General features: G+C 38.4%; 1 protein-coding gene across 1 annotated transcript in view; it reads left to right on the top strand.

Annotated features, from left to right (window-relative positions):
* The window catches only part of LOC109421549 (uncharacterized), a 22,761-nt gene extending 3,447 nt beyond the window's left edge, over positions 1 to 19,314 (top strand). Inside the window, exons 3-4 of the mRNA XM_019696069.3 lie at positions 17,574 to 18,716; positions 18,776 to 19,314. Coding sequence (XP_019551614.3) covers positions 17,574 to 18,716; positions 18,776 to 19,191 — 1,559 coding nt within the window. The 3' untranslated portion in view covers positions 19,192 to 19,314. The remainder of the gene's footprint in view (positions 1 to 17,573; positions 18,717 to 18,775) is intronic.
* The last annotated feature ends 1,446 nt before the right edge of the window (positions 19,315 to 20,760 follow it).

Genomic DNA, 20,760 nt, shown 5'->3' with positions numbered 1-20,760 from the left:
CTTCCCCGAATATCGCTCTTTATCATTTTAGGAAGAGTTTCCTTCTGGACACCTAGTGCATGAGGAAAATGAAACCGGGTTAATTCGCGAATCCATGTGAAAAAGACCTTGGTGTATACTCTTTTAGAACCGATGCAGAAGATATCGAAAGGATTTGTTATTAGATCACGACTCTGTTATACAATTCATACCGAACCGAAATGGGCGGCGGCTGTTTAAATCGTGGTTCAAACAATGTAAATGTGTGGTTCTATATGTTGTATGAAACCAAAAACTGCGAGTTTAAGTGTTTCTAACACCAGAAGAAGCCGGGAAGTGCCATCTACCACCAAAGAGAACTCAAGGCTCCAGAATGGAACTAAATGGAGCTATCCTGTACAGCCTCTCAAATACCTAACTTGTGTTGGTTATTGGCTCTGCGTATATCGAAGGAGGTTCCAGACCAGCTACCACACAAATAGGGTAAAAGACTTCAATGACAACTCTCACTACTATCTGACAGTGTGCGTCAGAAAGAAAAATGCTTTGATCACTCTATCATTCATCGATACTCCGATGTAGGACAGCTACTTCGGGTAGTTAGCTTCTGCTTCGGACTCTGCTTAAACACCATATACAGGGGATAGACAAAATCATCGGGACAGGCAAAATTTTCACTTTTCAAAAAATGTTCAACTAGCTGTAATTTTTTGAAAAGTGCATCAAATATTCTCAAATTTTTATTGTAAGTTCATCAACTGGTTGTGTATCGGTGGTTCAAATTTGGAAAAGATCGGGCCATTCTCCACGAAGTTATAAAGATTCTTGAAAAAGGTAAGATTATCCGATGGCCAACATTGAGCTGTTATATCTCCGGATTCAATGAATTGATTGCAATGAAATTTTGATCATTGATGACTTATATAACGAACTCTGAAAAACATCTGACTTAACTTGACATTTTTAGCAAGAGAAAAAGTTATAGCGAATTTATTTTTTTCACGATTTTATAGTAAGTTGGTATATTTTTAAAATGCATTCCATTACTTTTTAAATTAATTGGCGACTATGTTGTTACTTTCCCTCAAAACACATTTATATCTAAGTCGATTAGAGGGAAAATGAATGAACTATAATTTGCATCTTGAATTTTGAAACGATGTTGAAGTTTTGGATAATTTGGTGTTTTATTAGAAAAATAATCTAATCGTTGTAATTTTTTTTCCGTGTTAAGAATTTTAAGTTAAGTCAAAGGTTTTTCATAGCTCATTATACAAGTCATAAATGGTCAGAATTTCATTTCATTCGGTTCATTGAATCCGGAGATACAGGGGATAGACAAAATGATCGGGACAGGCAAAATTTTCACTTTTCAAAAAATGTTCAACGTGCTGTAACTTTTCGAAAAGTGCATCAAATATTTTCAAATTTTTACTGTAAGTTCATCAACTAGTTGTGTATCAGTGGTGTTTTATTATAAAAAAAAAATCTAATCGTTATAATTTTCTTCCGTGTTAAGAATTTCAAGTTATGTCAACGGTTTTTCATAGCTCATTATATAAGTTATAAATGGTCAAAATTTCATTGCATTCGGTTCATTGAATCCGGAGATATAACAGCTCAATGTTGGCCATCGGATAATCTTACCTTTTTCAAGAATCTTTATAACTTCGTGGAGAATGGCCCGATCTTTTCCAAATTTGAACCACCGATACACAACCAGTTGATGAACTTACAATAAAAATTTGAGAATATTTGATGCACTTTTCAAAAAATTATCTATCGGATAATTTATCTTTTCCAAGAATCTTTATAACTCCGTGGAGAATGTCCCGATCTTATCCAAAATTGGACCACTGATACAGAGCTAGTTGATGAACTTACAGTAATAAATATTTGATGCACTTTTCGAAAAGTTACAGCTAATTGAACATTCTTTGGAAAGTGAAAATTTTGCCTGTCCCGATCATTTTGTCTATCCCCTGTATCTTCAAAATCCCAAAGTTGGCCCCTTTCAGCAATCCGAAAGGAATTACTCGTTGAAAGCGTTAATTAATTCCGTCCAAAGTGCAGAATTTTCAGAAGCATTTCATTGTCTTTCGGAAAATCTTCAGTGGCAATTGACCAGGATACTCCGAAATCGTCGTTCAAGTAATTTAAGCTCTTCCTGGACAACGTGTGTCTACTGTGGCTAGAAGGAGGTTTGGCAAAGCTGTACAGAGCTGTACAATGTTGGCCTATTTGGATACCAGAACACTCGTCTTGCTTCTGACAAAAACATCATCTTGGCTACTTTTCATCTAAGAACCCTTCATGGACGATCAGCTCTGCTACATCCAAACCTCCATTTCGGGTTAAGTATTAAGAACTCCCACAGATCAACTGATGATCCAGACTAAATCTACCAAATCCGACAACACTACGCCAAGCAACCAGCGACAAACAAGCAGCGGCATCCCTATAGTAAGATTTCTTCTGAAATTTGTGAACCCAAAGCAAAATATGAATTTAGGTAATAAAACACCCCTATTTTAGACCCCCCTGAAGAAGGCCCAAACCAAGGGCCCAAACGTCGGATGTAATAGAATCACCCTGCTCATAATTTTCCGGACCGAAATGCCAATTGTAGAGGAATAAATGGATTTTAATGTTGCAAAGAAGTTGGAGAAGGTCAAATGGCTAGTAGATGCAAAGGGCAGGGAGGTTAAGGCTTTTAGAAGTAAAGGGGGAGAGCATCAGAGCAATTTCAAGCGAGTTTTAAGAAGGCCAGCGGAGTTTAATTGCGTTTTTGGAGGTTTCAGAGTTCTCAGATGAACTTCATGGGGGTTTCAGAGGCGTTTCAAGACGTTTCAAAGCATTTCAAGGTACTTCAGGAGATTTCAGAGGTGTTTTGGGAGGGCAGTTTTATAGGCTCTCAGGTAAGCTTCAGGATGATTTCAGAGGGGGTTTCAGAAACGTTTTAAAGCGTTTCAATGTATTTCCGGTCATTTCAGGACGTTTTAGAGGTGCTTAGGGGGCTTCAAGGCTCTCAGGTGTATTTCACAATGGTTTCATAGGGGTTTAAGAAGCGTTTCAAAGCGGTGCAAAGCGTTTCAGGGCTTTTCAATGCATTTCAGGGCGTTTCATGAAAATTCCGGGGAGTTTAAAGGGACTTCAGAGGCTCGCAGATGCATTTCACGGAGGCTTCATGGGGGCAGGCCTGATAGCGAGTCACTTTTTAGTAATTTGGTCACTATTTTCGGGTCAGTCACTAAAAAGTCACTATTTGCACGAAAAAGTCACTCAAGTCACTTTTTTTCAGAAAAATCTGGAGCAACATTTGAAAAGGGCCCAAGAGGTCTTGTGTCTTTTTTTTCGTAAACGCTCCGTAGGGTCTAACAGCAGCCCGCCCACGCAAATAAACACCGATATCCGAAAGATCGATGTTTGCTCTATCTGTTAACGGTCTTAGTTTTTTGTGAATAAGCTGATGGGAGCTCAGGGGCGAAGTGTGAAGTCATTGTTTACCAATGCTTGTATGCCCTTTTCAAATGTTGCTCCAAAAATGGTCACTAAAGTCACTGTTTTGGTAATGTGACAACATGGAGAAGACAAAACAGTAATTTAGATCAGAACGCATCGCCAAAATTTTCTACAGAATGCTTATCTCACAAAGAAAAATTTCGGCTGCGCCGCTTATTACACGATTAAAGTTATTTTATTAATGGGGCCTATAGCTACAGTTTTAATTCTTTTTTGGAACACTTGAATGAAAATGTGTCTAAGACTTTAGATAAATATGTGAAATATTCAAACTTATCCATTTGAACAGAACACTATTATTCCTTCAATATTTTCAATTTATATTTTTGTTTAATTGTATCGTCCTATGTCCACGCATTGTATTGTACTGATGATGATGAGATATTTGCACATTTGAGTTTACCGGAGATAATACATAATCCATTGTGTTTCCCTATGTCGGTATATTTTAAGTGAAACGAAAATTGTATAGCTAGAGTTTTTATGATAGGTAGAATTTCTGATGAACTAACTGTGAAGCTAGAACAGTGCAATGCTTCAAAAACCAGTTCGGTAAGGGCAACACATTTTCAGTTATCGCACCGTTAAACGTCAAAACGGTGAACTATGTTGGTCCTAATGAAGACTCTAATGAATTTCACGATCCCATTAACGTCAATTGATGTGAAGTGAAATGTACACATGTTGAAGTTATCGAATGTCAATTGTAGTACAGGTCGGACTCGATTATCCGGAGTCGGGTTCTGATGCTTCCCAAACATATATCTGAGGAACGGAATGCTCTATAAAGCTGAAATTAATTTTGACAGCTTGTTAAACCAACTTTGGTTAGTAATCAGTCAAAATTTTAGCTGCATAGAGCATTCCGTTTGCGAGCTATTTTTTTGGGCAAAACCCGACTCCGGATAATCGAGTCCGACCTGTAACATGATTTGTTCAGGAGTTTCAGGATAACAACCAACAATTTAACATGTGCGATTATATGCGATGAAAACAAGTGAAACAACCATAACAGAGTATCCACTACGGAAATCTTGGAGTTTTCAGGAAATTTTATTGGAAATCTCACGACGTTCCGCAGATTTCATGGAGTTTATTGTGGTAGAATTTACATGATGTTCTTGCCATTCTTTGCAATTCCTCTTAAAATTCCTAAATTCAATTGTATAAAATATTCCTTCATTCAAGCTTTCATTAAAAACCTTAATTAATCCACCTAGCGGTGATGGCGCCTTCCTCGAGCCTTCGAAAACACATTTCAACAAAACTCAAGTGACATGTTGATGAATATCGCACTTTCATACGTTAAACAAGAATCCATTACATGGCACCAGTAATTATATCGTTTATGTAGCTTTGATGTTTGCGCTTATATGTCTTAAGGACATATATCAGTGAATCCAAAGGTAGCCGTCACTATGGCTGCCTTGCAAACACCGAAAGCACGGATCTGAACAACAAACAGAGCTGAAAAGCAATGAGTAGCCTTGCTCACTCGTGATAAACATTAAGTAGCATTTTCCTTTTCGGGCGTTTTGTGGATGACGAGATCAGTGCTCTCAAAAATGCACCTGGACGCTCTCCCATGTCACCATACCAAAAAGCCGCTATCTTGAACTTTGAGCCGCAATTTTGGATTCAAGTCCTCCATCTTGACTATTCTGGTCTTTATTTTTAGATTCCACATTTCTTTCCCATACCAGATATACCCATATTGCATGGTTTTAGAGCCCAGAACTCCATTGAACAGCCACCATCATGAATTTGGAGCCGCCATCTTGGATTTTTGATCGCCATCTTGGATATTCTGGTCACCATTTTTTGGAGTCCACAATTCGTCCCTATATCAAATAAACCCATATGACACGGATTTAGAGCTTAAAACGCCATTAAACAGCCATCATCTTGAATTTGGAGCCGCCATCTTGGTGTTTGGGCCATCATTTTGCATATTACGGTCGCCATTTTTGACTCCAGACATCTTCCCTATACCAAGTATACCCATATTACATTCAGTTAGGGTCTAAAACTGCTTTAAACGGCCACCGTCTTGAATTTGGAGCCGCAATTTTGGATTTTGGATCGCCCTCTTGGAAATTGAGGTCGCAATTTTTGGATTCCGGATATCTTCCTTATACCAAATATACCAATTTTTCATAGTTTTAGGGCCTAAAACTCTATTAAACAGCCTCCATATTTATTTGAAGCAGCTATTTTGAATTTGAGACCGCTATCTTAGATATTCAGGTTGCCATTTTCGGACACCGGACATTTTCCACATACAAAATATACCCTTCTTGCATGGTTTTAGGGCCTAAAACTCCGTTATACAGCCACCATCTTAAACTTAGAGCCGCCATTTTGTATTTTAGACCGCTATCTTGGATATTCAGGTCACCATTTTTGGACTCCGGACATCTTGCTCATATAAAATATACTCTTATTGCATGGTTTTAGAGCCAAAAGCTCCACTAAACAACCACCATCTTAAAATTGGAGCCGCCATCTTGGATTTTAGACCACTATACCAAATGTACCCATATTGCATGATTTTAGGGCCTAAAACTCCTTTAAACAGCCTCCATCTTGAATTTGGAGCCGCCATCTTGAATTTTAGACCACCATCTTGGATACTCAGATCCAGTCTTGTTATAAATCACAGTCATTTGAATTTTTTCGTCGATATTCGGCCTCCTTTGTCTCCGACATTCGAACACAAGCAATCAAACTACTGTACGAAACAAAAATTTCAAACGAATGCACTTCACCACGATAGCGTCTTTGGGAGACGGTTCGGCTTCTGTTATTCCTGTCTTCTTCCATAATGAGAGCTGTTTTTACCAAATGTGTGTCGTTTTCTTGTTTTTTGTTTTCTTGTTATCAAATAAACCGAACCGTCGGAAGTTGAGGCAAACTTGTTTTCGCTGCTGTCACCGACTGCAAAAGCCGAGAGAATCCCCGTATCCGTTCAAGCCTACAGTCGATAAGCTATCAGACTAACACTATCATTCATAATCGGAATTGGCTGTAAATCTTTGCGAAATGCTAGAATTAGACGAATGTCATCGTGTCAGACGATATTGATTTGAAGCTTTCTTATGTTTATCGAACTTCATTTTACCGCTCGTGTTGTGTGTAAGAGGTAGCGGTAGCGCACGAACGTTACAAAGCAAGCTGACACCCGACTTCGGCAACGAAATGAAGGTAGTGAAAAGTGTCGAATGTTTACAAGACTGCTCAGATTGCCATTTATGGACTCCAGACATCTTCCCCATACAAAATACACCCATATTGCATAGTTTTAGGCCCTAAAACTCCATTAAACAGCCACCATCTTGAATTGGGTTTTTATATGTGGTTAGTTCTACCGGTGTTGGTCCGGATCACTCAAATGGCAGTAACTCCGGAACGCCTTGACCTATCCGGGCTATTTTTAATAGCAAACAATGCGGTAAAATTCTGGTTGGATTCGAGCTATAATCCGAAAAATCGGCCGATGAGACGTGCCTTAAAAGCGAGTGACCTTTTTGTACACAGACATACATACACACATACATACACACATACACACATACAGACATCATCTCAATTCGTCGTATGACCGCAAAGGACTGGGGCTGACGTTGAGAGGAGGATCATCGATGAAAAACGTGCGTGTATTGCGAAATTTGATAGCGTAGATAGAGATCCAGGGCCAGGCCGAATTCCAAACCTAGCCTTAAAAGTGGGTATAGCAAAGGCTCCCGGGATGTCCAGGTCTGCAAAAATGCCTGGACGAAGAGTTTTTCCAGAGGTCTGGAAGCGACAGAGCCTGATATTATTGCCAAAGGCGGGAAACCAGACGTAATGCTTTATATATAAGGCCGGTTTCATCGACGGCCAGTCGACAACGGACCAGATCTTCACTGTACGGCAAATCCTCCAGAAATGCCGTGAATACCAGGTCCAAACGCATCACCTGTTCATCGACTTCAAAGCGGCATACGACAGTATCGACCGCGCAGAGCTATGGAACGGCTTTCCTGGGAAGCTGACTAGACTGATTAAAGCAACGATGGACGGTGTGCAAAACTGCGTAAGGGTTTCGGGTGAACTATCCAGTTTATTCGAATCTCGCCGGGGACTGCGACAAGGTGATGGACTCTCATGCCTACTCTTCAACATGCGACGAGCCGGGCTCAACAGCCGGGGAACGATTTTCACAAAATCCGGTCAATTTGTGTGCTTTGCGGACGACATGGACATTATTGCTGGAACATTTGGAACGGTGGCAGAGCTGTACACCCGCCTGAAACGCGAAGCAGCAAACGTCGGACTGGTGGTGAATGACTCAAAAACAAAGTACATGCTGGTAGGCGGAAACGAACACGACCGGATCCGTCTGGGTAGTAATGTTACGATAGACGGGGATACTTTCGAGATGGTGGAGGAATTCGTCTACCTTGGATCCTTACTGACGGCTGACAACAACGTGAGCCGTGAAATTCGGAGGCGCATCATCAGCGGAAGTCGGGCCTACTACGGGCTCCAGAAGAAACGCACCAAATGCACCAAGTACAAAACGTTGATAAGCCCGGTGGTCCTCTACGGGCACCAGACATGGACCATGCTCGAGGAGGACCTGCAAGCACTCGGAGTTTTCGAGCGACGCGTGCTAAGGACGATCTTAGGCGGTGTGCAGGAGAACGGTGTGTGGCGGAGAAGGATGAACCATGAGCTCGCTGCACTTTACGGCGAACCCAGCATCCAGAAGGTGGCCAAAGCCGGAAGGATACGTGGGCAGGGCATGTTGCAAGAATGCTGGACAACAACCTTGCAGAGCTGGTGTTTGCAACTGATCCGGTTGGCATAAGAAGGCGTGAAGCGCAGAGAGCACGATGGGCGGACCAGGTGGAGCGTGACCTGGCGAGCATTGGGCGCGACCGAGGATGGAGAACGGCAGACATAAACCGAGTACATATTGTGGCGTACTATTGTTGATTATGTCTTGTCTTAAATGTGATGTTGAACAAATATATGTATGTATAAGGCGCGGAAGGTGATCTAGAAAATCATCCTCAACAGACTGTTATGGCACACTGAGGGTGTCAATGGTCTCTCGAGTAACTATTTCGGTTTCCGGAAAGGAAAGTTCACCGTAGACGCTATTTTCACGGTAACAAAGACCGCTAAGGCACTGCGTGAGCGATTCCAATTGGCAGCTGCACTTACACTTTGTATAGCGCCTGAATGTATTTTATTGTAATTCTACTATATCGAACCGGTTGCCTTTGCACTGCTGTCACTTTTCTACCATGTCCTCTCTCTCTCTTCCTCTTCTTGGCGTAACGTCCTCACTGGGACAAAGCCTGCTTCCTCTGCCAATGACCTTTTTGCGTGTGTATTAGAGTGGGTCAACGATGTATGGAGAAACTTTAAATTTGATCGTGTCAACCCGGAACAAAGCTTTTTCAATCTGTATTAGCGTCCAAAACAACTGTGCAAAATTTGGGAGCGATGGGTTGCGTCTCCGTATTCCGCATTGCGATTGAAATTTGTATGGAAGTTAGTATGGGAAAACGTACGTTTTTGTATTTTACTCATAAGTTAAATTATTTTGTCTAATATAATGTAACTAATAACGTTAAAGTATAGCCTAGGATATGCCGAAAAACTTTGCCGAAGACCGCAAAGTGATCCGACGCTTGTGAAAAAAGTTATTCGTCTGGCAACTTGGGCCAAAAATTGAGATTTTATTATTGATGTTATTCCTTTACATGTTAAATGTTAAGCACCACCGGGCAATCTGTATGTTATAACTTTTTTCACAAGTGTCGGATCACTTTGCGGTCTTCGGCAAAGTTTTGCGGCATATCCTAGGCTATACTTTAACGACATTAGTTAGATCGTTTTAGATGAAAAAATTCAATTTATGAGAAAAATGCAAAAAAGCACGTTTTCCCATACTAAATTCCATACAAATTTCAATCGCAATGCGGAATACGGGGAAGCAACCAATCGCTCCCAAATTTTGCACAGTTGTTTTGGACGCTAAAAGGAATCGAAAAAGCTTTGTTCAGAAAATTCGACTTTGTTGACCCAGTCTAATGTGTATATCGTGTGGCAGGCACGAAGATACTCTATGCCCAAGGAAGTCAAGGAAATTTCCTTTACGAAAAGATCCTGGACCGACCGGGAATCGAACCCGTCACCCTCAGCATGGTCATGCTGAATACCCGTGCGTTTACCGCCTCGGCTATATGGGCCCTGAGCCATGTCCATGGTAGAATTATGAGCACGAGGATGTTGATGTGTTGCTCTTGTTCATTTTTCAGTCCGATTGGGAGTCCATTATGAGTTGCCATTAGCCGATATCCAATTATTCGGGTCCGTTAGAGCAAAGTATGCTCAGAAGAGGGTCAGCTGTGAGTCGCTCTCGGGGGGAAGAGCATCTGGCAAAAAATTGCAAGTGCCGGGACTGGGATCGAACCCATGACCATCCACTTATGAAATCAACTTGTACCTACTACGCAATGGGCCCCAGCAAAACTTCAAAGTTGGCAGTGTTTAAAAAAATTGAAAAATTATCTTTTGCATTCATGGATAATTCTCAACAAATCCTTCCCAGTATTTCCTAAACCAATCAAGAGAGCTTAGTTCAAAGATCGTTATCGAGGTAGCGAAATTCCACATACAGGAACAACAGTAAATATTATTGGCGCTACGGTATGGTGCACCCAAATCGTCATCTGGGTTACAACAGAGCGATTCCAAGCAACAGCATCAAAATTAAGGAAAATTTTTAATTCATGATTTTCTATTGAACTGAAACTTTGCACAGTTTTTCAGTTCCATCTAAATCGCCATTTTTCGATATCAAATTTTTATTTAGAGCCACGACTAACTTTTCAAAAGGGTGTATGTGAAAATGGTTCAAAAATATTCAAAAATATGCACAGCAAAAACGGATTGTTCGATTGTTATGAATTTTTCAGCAAAGTTAGATAGCTAAATGGTGATTTCTAAGAAAATATACACTGTGAAAAAAAATCTATTTTATCATTGAAAAACATCATTTTTGTCACAAAAACTCAAATATCTCAAAACCCTATCTTTTTACCAACTTGAATTTTTTAGGGAAAACGGTCCATTGTATTAGCAATCTACCATAAAAATTTGGTGATGGTAAACTAATAAACAAAAAAGTTATAACATTTCAAAAATTTCACAATTTTTACATTTAGTAAAAAAAATTTTTCTATGTAAATTATTTCGGCCGGGAATCGCGATTTGATGCTTATTTTATTGTTCAGCAAAGTTGGATAACTAAATGGCGATTCCTAAGAAAATATACACTGTGAAAAAAATCTTTTTTAACATTAAAAAATATCATTTTTGTCACAAAAACTCAAATATCTCAAAACCCTATCTTTTTACCAACGTAATTTTTTAGAGAAAACGGTCCATTGTATTAGCAATCTACCATGAAAATAAACAAAAAAGTTATGACAATTCAAACATTTCACAATTTTCACATTTAGTAATAATTTTTTTTAGTGTAAATTATTTCGGCCGGAAATTGAAGTTTGATGCTGATTTTATTGTTAATGGCCTTGCGTGAGTAAAACAAGTTGTTTTTATTATATATTATATATACATATAATATAATATACTATGTACCGTAATGTTCCGATTTTATCACGCCCTCCGCGCATTAGTCGTTTATTCATTAATTTGCTGTTACATTTGAGGACAAGTGTTTTCCCTCTTCTTCAAGATGAATGTTGAAAGCGTGTTTTGCAACGTTAAAAATATTGAAATGGGTATAGATGTTGAAGAATATTACAGGGCATTTTTGAAAAGGGGCGTAATTAAATTGTTTAATTAAACAGATGTCGCTGATGGCAATTTCTCAGTTATTGTCGTTTTCGAACTTCCTGCGCCCTGCTTTACCGATGATATACAGATGGCTCGTTTGTCAAATTCTAGACGGCAGGACGTGCAAATGCGTAATTTTGTACACAATGTGGACATTTGGGCATAACCAGTCTCTTTCAGTTTATCTATGGTGCTTTCGGTGAGATTTCATAACTCTTTTGAACATTTTTTTTCATCAAACGGTCTACAAGAGAGCGTTGAGTTGAAGACCTTTGAGAAAGCGACTGTTCATCTTGTTCGTTAGATTATAATAAACAAAATCACTTATTAATTTTAACTTACTTGTTTGGTGTTGGTGGCTGAAGAAAAAAAATACTTTACAATTTTTAATATTCATAGCGGTAGTATTTTTTTGTTTTTTTCGTGAGCATTGTCAGGTATGTATACTAGGGTGCCAATGGAATGTATGGGAAAAATTTGACCATCGAATTTCAAAAACGGGTAGTGCTCAAAAGTTTCGTCTCCTCAAAAAAAGTCCCCATGCAAAATTTCAGCTCAATCGGACTTCGCTAAGGGGTGGCCCAAAGCGGTCAAAGTTTGGCTGTTTTGAAACATGAAAAATATCCCAAGGTAGGGGTACATGAAAATTTCGAAATCGAAAATTTTTTTTTGATGCCAAATGCCTTGAAAGTGCATGAAACGTCGAGATCTGGTGTTATCTCAAAAAATTTTTTTTGGAAAAAAATTGACTTTTTGGACTTAGAAAATTTTTGAGTTGGGGGAGTAAAATGAATTTGAAATGGAGGATTTGAATTTAGTTGCTGAAATATTCAAAGCAATAGTACTGGAACATGTCTTATATCATCGTTGGCAACTGCTAGCATATTATATATCATATATCGTTAGGGTGGTTCACTTATTTTGCATTAGGGTGGTCCTTTTTGTAGAAAAATTTAAAAAATAAGATAATAGTATTAAAAAATCACTTATATACCTGTAAGTCATTTTCATTGTTGAATATATATAATATTTCATTAGGGCGGCTCATTTATTTTTAATTAGGGTGGTTCATTGAGATGGAAATTAACAACAAGAAAATATTTCCAGAAAACTTACCAGTCATATTTTTGTAAAGTTTAAAACCATGATCCTTTATTGGCATGTATCACTTTGTTAAGATATTCCTAGACCAGGTGGAAAGGGCGTAACAACCATTGAGATTTTCTGCTTCTCCTGTCCCTCCCGGGCATATCCCCAATTATTCATAAAATCTTTTATTTTCTTTTTTAAATTTTGAAGCTTTTTTTTGGTGCTTCACTTATTTTGCAAAAGGGTGGTCCTTTTTGTAGAAAATTAAATAAAAAAACGATAATAGTATTTGTATTGTATTTTCCGTTAGGGTTTTTTTTTTTTTGGAAATTAAGATCAAAAAATACTTCGAGAAAATTCAACTAGGTAATCTTTTTCGTATAGCTTCAAGCCATGATTTCCTACAAATCTTTCGGTGACTTATCTATAATGAGATATTCTCTAATTATTGTCTCTCCTCTCGTTCTATTTCATTAATCACGGCATCAATATAGTGATTAAAACCGATTTACAGATTTAAATATTGTGGTACAGACTACCAAAAAGATTTATTTACTAGGGAGGTTCATCTCATTGTAAGATTTTGAAAAGTTTTGTGAGACTAAATTAAAATATTCGGGTAAATATTTATTCAGCTGTTTCTATGAGCACAGCAAATAATTTTGTAATATCCAGGCGCGTAACTTCTGGCGATGTATTCATTTTCGAACGTAATTACATTCGGTTACATCGTTTTCCAACAATTATCACCCTCACCATGCACACCCTGGTTGGCACCGAAAAGTATCAACAAACCCATTCCAGCAGATACCTAGAAACAGTATCATATTTATCGCCTTCCTTCTAAATTCGGTGAAATAGCTGAGAGGTAAGGGATATGCCTCACAATCAACGGATCAGTGTACGAATCCATGCCAATATTTTACTTATATATGATTCATCTAAAGATCCGGTTCTAGCGATTGCTAGACCCACTCTCAAGCTGCGACGACTAATTTGTTGCATGAAAATGATGTAATTGTTTACATCACTTTTACGACGCGACTGATGTGCAGCGAAAAAGATGTGATATCACAAGAATTTTTTTGCTGTGAGGAAGAAGAGTTTAGTTTGAAGAGTAGAACTGTTTGTTGAACCCCTAAGATGGGGAAGTTTTTCATTAATGCGGTATTTGCAGATATAATTTACTTTTGCAATGGTCATGGCCAAGCGTGTCCGTACTGAGCGGATGAAATTAATGCTCTATTGATTTACACCACCAAAATTATCGTATTCATGCAATCTTCCTATCTTAACTGATAGAAGGATGTTGAAATAATTTAAATATCTTTTCGAACTGTCAAAAAACCTCAACGCAGTTCCGCACGGAGCGTTAAAATTCACCCGAGTGAAATTCTCTCCGTGTGCTCAGTGTGGTACTGCGGTGCGGTTTTTTGGCAGTTCGAAAAGACATTTAAATTATTTCAACATCCTTTTATCAGTTAAGATAGGAAGATTTCATAAATACGATGATTTCGGTGGTGTAAATCAATAGAGCATAATTTTCATACGCTCAGTGCGAACAAGCCTGGTCGTAGTAAAAGGGACGTAACGGAAGAGTGGGAACGTTTTTGTGATATTTACTAAATTCATGCTGATAGGTTTTTGGTACATTACATTAAATTACATCTGATTTTTTGAACCTTTATTTTCCTTTTCTTTTTTGCTATTCCTCTGCGTAATATCAGTTTCCAACAAATTTTGGTCTGTCTCAAAAGCAAACTTATGTGTCTCTGACAGTTTTTGGGTAGCTGAATCCGAATCAGGGCTCAGATTTGCTACAGCACGTCACAATTTTGAGCTATACCCCGATTTATAGGGCAAAATATGCGATTTTGGGCTTTTGGCTCAGTATGGTACTGCGGTGCGGTTTTTTGACAGTTCGAAAAGACATTTAAATTATTTCAACATCCTTCTATCAGTTAAGATACACTGAGAGGAAAATACATTTTAGTTTCACTGGAAAAACTCAAGTAACCGTTCAAAAATGATGTTTTCCGTGAGTTCAAATGAATTAAGTAAAATTCGCTTGAAAACTTAGTGAAACTCCAACGAAAAGCTATTGAAAATTTGGTACTGTGTTGTATTGTAAAATGTATATGATTTTCTAGTGGGTTTTACTGAAGTCGAATGTATGAAAAATGAAGCGAATTATTGTCAGCCATCACTAACGAACCAAGCATGAGTGTGATGATGGCAATATGTTCTGTGATTTTTATGTTTCCATCCTTACTAGGGAACCGTTTGGGGGTCCCGATAAAACGGAGACAAACCAATTTTTTAATAATCTCGAAATAGACAAAACAAAAACAAAAATGGCCAAAAGTTGTACCAAATATACTGAAAATTTACTTAAATTTTATTAAATTTGGTAGTGAAATATTTTTTTGTTCTTAATTTCCATCTCAAAGAACCACCCTAAATACAAATAAATAAGCCACCCTAATGAAATATTATATATATTCAACATTGAAAATGACTTACAGTTATATGAGATTTTTTAATACTATTATCTTTTTTTTTAATTTTTCTACAAAAAGGACCACCCGATTGCAAAATAAGTGAACCACCCTAACGATATATGATATATAATATGCTAGTAGTTGCAAACGATGATATAAGACATGTTCCAGTACAATTGCTATGAATATTTCAGCAACTAAATTCAAATCCTCCATTTTAAATTCATTTCACTCCCCCAAGTCAAAAATTTTCTAAGTCCAAAAAGTCAATTTTTTTCAAAAAAAATTTTTTTGAGATAACACCAGATCTCGACGTTTCATGCACTTTTAAGGCATTTGGCATCAAAAAAAATTTTTCGATTTCGAAATTTTCATGTACCCCTACCTTGGGATATTTTTCGTGTTTCAAAACAGCCAAACTTTGACCGCTTTGGGCCACCCCTTAGCGAAGTCCGATTGAGCTGAAATTTTGCATGGGGACTTTTTTTGAGGAGACGAAACTTTTGAGCACTACCCGTTTTTGAAATTCGAAAATTCGATTTTCATTGGCACCCTAAATGTATACAGACAAACAAACGTAACACTGGCGAAATTTTCATTGACCACGCCTTCAACGATCATTTTGAATCTTGGTTGTGGCTTTCATAACAAGAAGAGCGCCCATCGTTTTTCTTTGCGTTTGACGTTTCACACTAGCGCCTTCTGATGACGATATTGCACAACGCAGTGTTTCGTGAAACATTTCCACCAGGTGGTGATAGTGTGAACTGGGCGATGAATTTTCACTAAAATTGTTCTAGGCGTTTCGTCTGTTTGTCTGTGGTATGTACCTCTTATGCATTTGTTGTTGTTGAAGTTACTCGCATTCTTCCGATCATAAAGTCTACACACTTAATTTTGATTACCGCACGGTGTGTCTGGTGTAAGAAATTTATTACAAAAAAATAGGCATCGCTAATTTTTACGTTACGTGAAAGTTGACGCTACTAGCTTTCATTCAAGCCCAACATCGAAATATTCCATCGGGGGAACTTTTTCATACAAAAATTGGGTATGTTTGTTAAGTAGAAATAGGGATTAATTTGGAACCGTTCATTTTGTATGGGGAAAAACAGTATTCTGAAAAAGTTGTTCGAGATCCCTCGGTGGATTTTTTTGAGGGACCGTGCAAATGAAAGCTGGAAGTCTCTATTTTTGAATAGCGAAAAATTTGGCGATGCCCAATTTTTTGTTATAAACCTTTCCCATACACACGCCGTGTACCGAGTTCGGTAATTTTTTGACGAGATTAAAACTGCTGAGCACCGAACTCGTTCAGCAAAAATGCATTGTTTACCTTTTCCATACGATTTTGACAGTTGTTTTACTGAGCCTCAGTAAAATCGATTACCGAAACTACCGAGATCGTACTGCTGTTATAATCTCGTCAAAAAAGTACCGAACAGGCAATTCAGAAATAAGTGTGTAAGAGGGATTTTTTTTGCGGATAAACTAGACGTATACGCGTATAAAAAAACTTTTATTATACAGCTTTTGTCTTAAAAATAAATTCAATTCCATTTTTCTTATAATCAACAGCTTTTCAACACTATCAAGGGATTTTTTCACCAGTCACGTACAATAAAAAGTATGACAATCTCAATATTTTTGATCACAACACTGGATCGCGTCTAAGTTTCAAATAGATACTATAGTAATTACGAATAATCAAACTAAAGTATCATGAAAACAACTTGTTTAATTCAGGCGGTAGCCTTTACAATAAAATCAGCATCAAAATATAATTCTCGAAATAATTTACACAGAAAAAAATTTTTTTTTTGTTACTAAATGTAAAAATTGTGAAATGTTTGAAATGTCATAACTTTTTTGTTTATCAGTTTACCATCACCAAAATTTTATGGTAGATAGCTGATATAATGGGCCATTTCCCCTAAAAAATTGAAGTTGGTAAAAAGATAGGGTTTTGAGATATTTGAGTTTTTGTGACAAATATCATATTTTTTCAAAGTAGAAAAAGAAATTTTTTACAGTGTATATTTTCTAAGGAATCATCATTTAGTTATCTAACTTTGCTGAAAAATTTATAACAATCGAACAATCCGTTTTTGCTGTACAGCTTTTAGAATATTTTAGAACTATTTTCGCATACACCCTTTTGAAAAGTTAGTCGTGAGTGAATATGAAGGTTTAATATCAAAAAATGGCGATTTATATGAAATTGAAAAACTGTGCAAAGTTTCAGATATTTTTGAAATGGTCGCTCAGGATCGACTGACATGACTCCGTGGAATTCCTCAACAGCCGCTTTGCACTCAGGTTGGTCATTGATTTGACTATCAGCCAGGTTAACTGATAAAGAGTTTTTTGTGAAAAAAAAATGCCATTTCATTTTATGATTTTGCCTCATCATTCAAACTTTATCACTAGACCCGAGAACTTGCCCCCTAAATTGATGTGTGTTATCTAAGAGTACAACCGAAATAATCTTGCTCGATGCAAGCATGTGTGGTTCAGCAGTCGGCGAATGCGTGAGCACATTCACCAATATAAACCCACATGATTTGGTGGTCTTTCAAAATAATCGCGGTTTGCCGGCGATAGCTTCATTTAGTATTTACTCGTGAACGCGAGAAGGTCATAATTTGTTTTGGGCGCGGTTATTCGAAAAAGTGTTTTGCAAGATGATTGCACTGCTGCTAATCGCTGCAGTAACCTTGGTGTTCCTGTTTATCAAGCAACGATTCAACTACTGGAAAGTGCGAGGAGTGCCTTATGTGCAACCAACGTTCCCTTTGGGAAACCTTGGGGGAGTCGGCAGGAAGAAACATTTGTCGGAAGCACTAGAAGATTTATACATCCAGCTGAAAGGCAAGGCTTCGATCGGTGGAATCTATTTCTTCATCAATCCGGTAGTTCTCGTAACGGAGTTGGATCTGGCTAAAACTATCCTAGTGAAGGATTTCAATTTCTTCCATGATCGTTCCTTCTATTACAACGAAAAAGATGATCCACTGACGGCACATTTGTTCACCATGGAAGGTGTAAAGTGGAAGAATATGCGCATTAAGCTAACGCCCACGTTCACGTCGGGCAAAATGAAACTGATGCTTCCGATTATTCGCGACTGTGCTAATGAACTGGAGAAGTGCATAGAGAAGGAAACCGCGAATGGCGAGGAGGTGGAAATAAAAGACATTCTCGCTCGTTACACGACAGACGTGATTGGAAACTGTGCGTTCGGGTTGGAATGCAACAGTTTACGTGATCCCAATGCAGAATTTCGAGAGATGGGGCGAAAAATCTTCCAACTTGAAGGATTTGGTTTCCTGAAACTACTTTTTACACAACAGTTCAGAACTATATCGCGTGCATTAGGTGCAACTATTCTACAACCAGATGTAGCGAAGTTCTTTTTAAAAACGGTAAAGGACAACGTCGAATACAGAGAAAAGAACAAAGTTGAACGAAATGATTTCATTGACCTGATGGTTAAATTGAAGAACGGCCAGGCCTTGGAGCACGAGAACAGTGAACATCGCATGGAAAAGCTTACGATAGAACAGGTGGCCGCTCAATCATTCGTTTTCTTTTTCGCTGGATTTGAAACTTCCTCGACACTGATGTCGTTTTGCTTGTACGAGCTTGCCGAAAATCAAGATTTGCAAGAAAAGGCTCGAAAAGATGTTTTGGACACTTTGAAGAAACATGGATCACTTTCCTACGAAGCGATTCATGAGATGAAATACTTGGAGAATTGCATTAATGGTAATTTTAAAAAGCCTTCATACATTAGAACCTCCATCTAACGGTCTTTGATCTTTTAGAAACTCTTCGTAAACATCCACCAGCATCTAACATATTCCGAACAGCAACGCAGGATTACATTGTGCCCGGAACTTCCATAACCATAGAGAAAGGCACGTCGGTGATGATCCCAACCCTGGCCATCCACATGGACCCGGAATACTACCCCGATCCAGAGCGGTTCGACCCAGACAGATTCAACGCAGACCAGGTGGCAGCCCGGCATCCGTTTGCATTTCTTCCATTTGGCGAGGGTCCTCGTGTCTGCATAGGGATGCGCTTTGGACTGATGCAGACTCGTGTAGGGTTGGCAACGTTGTTGAAAAACTTCCGGTTTACCGTGGGCAAACGATTGGAAACTCCGGTCAAGTTGGAACCTTCCAGTGGAATCCTGCTCATCAAGGGTGGATTGTGGATGAAGGTTGACAAAATTTGAGGCAATGTTACTTACCCAGTAGTGTCACGATAAAGTTATATCTGTTACGATAATGAATTGTTATTGAATATTTTAACGAACGTTTAACGATTTTACATTATATGCGAGTTTACACTACTTGAATACGCTTCTATTCCCTTTTCTCCCTCTTCTCCCTTGTTACTCTAGGTTTTCACTAGCGCTTGACCTATCCCTGACTTAATCTCTCTTTGAGCACTTCAACAAGGGATAGACATTATGATCGGGACAGGCAAGACCACCAGATAAGGTGACAAATTACTAGAACCCTTCTTACTGTATGTAGAGTAGCCCATTAGTGCTCAAATTTGGACAATTAATCGACGGCTGGTTGATAAACTAATTGTATAAAATTTGACAAGTTTTAATGTACTTTACGAAAAGTCACAGCTAGTTCAATATTTTTTGTACCCCTGTCTAGATTATAAGTCTATCCCCTGTATTTATGCAATGGTTTGGCAAAATAAACCTCTTTTTGTTTTATCTACCATTGCGTTAATATTTGATTTGTTTGGCAAGCACAATAATACACAATCCTGAGCATTGATACAATTTCTCGACCAGACCGGAAATCGAGTGACTATCTAGGGGGTTTTGGCTTTGCAGGGAGTTCCAGACGACTTCGAGCGGGTTTTGGAGGCGTTACAAGGGGTTTTTTGGAAGGGTCTTACATTGGTACTTACATACCGGGGTTCCAAGAGCACTTAATAGAGGTTTTTGTGGCAATTTAGGAAGTTTCCGAGGATTTTAAGTGAATTTCAAAGGTGTTACAGGGGTTTCGAAAGATCTCAGGGGTTTAAGAGGTTTTGTAGAGGCGTTTCAGAAAGTTTCAGAGGAATATCAGGAGATTTAAGTGGCGTTACAGGTGCGTTTCAGTAGTTCAGAAGGGTCTAAGATGCGTTACAGAGGACTTTAGGGGTATTGAGGGTGTTTCTATAGCATAACAGGAGATTTCAGAGGGTTTTAAGCGAATTTCGGAGCCGTTATAGATGCGTTACAAGAGGTTTCTTCAAATCACTGGTGCATCACTGGGGTCCGAACGGAGTTTTTGGGGGTTTTCGTAGACATTTTAGAAAGATTTAGAGGACATTCAGCGGCTTAAAGGGACGTTATAGGTGCGTTACACAGAGGATTGAGAGAGTGGTTTTGGAGGTATTTCATCGAATTTCAGGGGATTTTTAGCGGATTTCAGAGGCGTTACAAGTGCATTTTCGGAGCTTTCGGGGATTCGATGGAGTTAATAGTTATTCATGTGACGAGTTACAACAAATTGATTTTTTCAACACGAGTCGTTCATTTAGCCGACGAGGCTTGCCGAGTTGGGTAAATATGAAGAGTGCTGAAAAAAATCGAGTTTTGCAACGAAAGGCATACAAAGTTTTATGCAATGATTTTTTCATTATACAACTCATGTGAGTTGCATAATATTCATAATGCAACTCAAATCAGTTGCATAATGAACCCGTTCGGAAAAATTGACCATCATGATACCAAAATGAGTTAAATATAAAAAAAAAATATGATACTGAATTGCATAAAAGGTTTTTGCCT

Source organism: Aedes albopictus, chromosome 2, assembly GCF_035046485.1.
Source record: "Aedes albopictus strain Foshan chromosome 2, AalbF5, whole genome shotgun sequence".
Classification (NCBI taxonomy): domain Eukaryota; kingdom Metazoa; phylum Arthropoda; class Insecta; order Diptera; family Culicidae; genus Aedes; species Aedes albopictus.
This window is presented reverse-complemented; position numbering and strand designations above follow the sequence as displayed.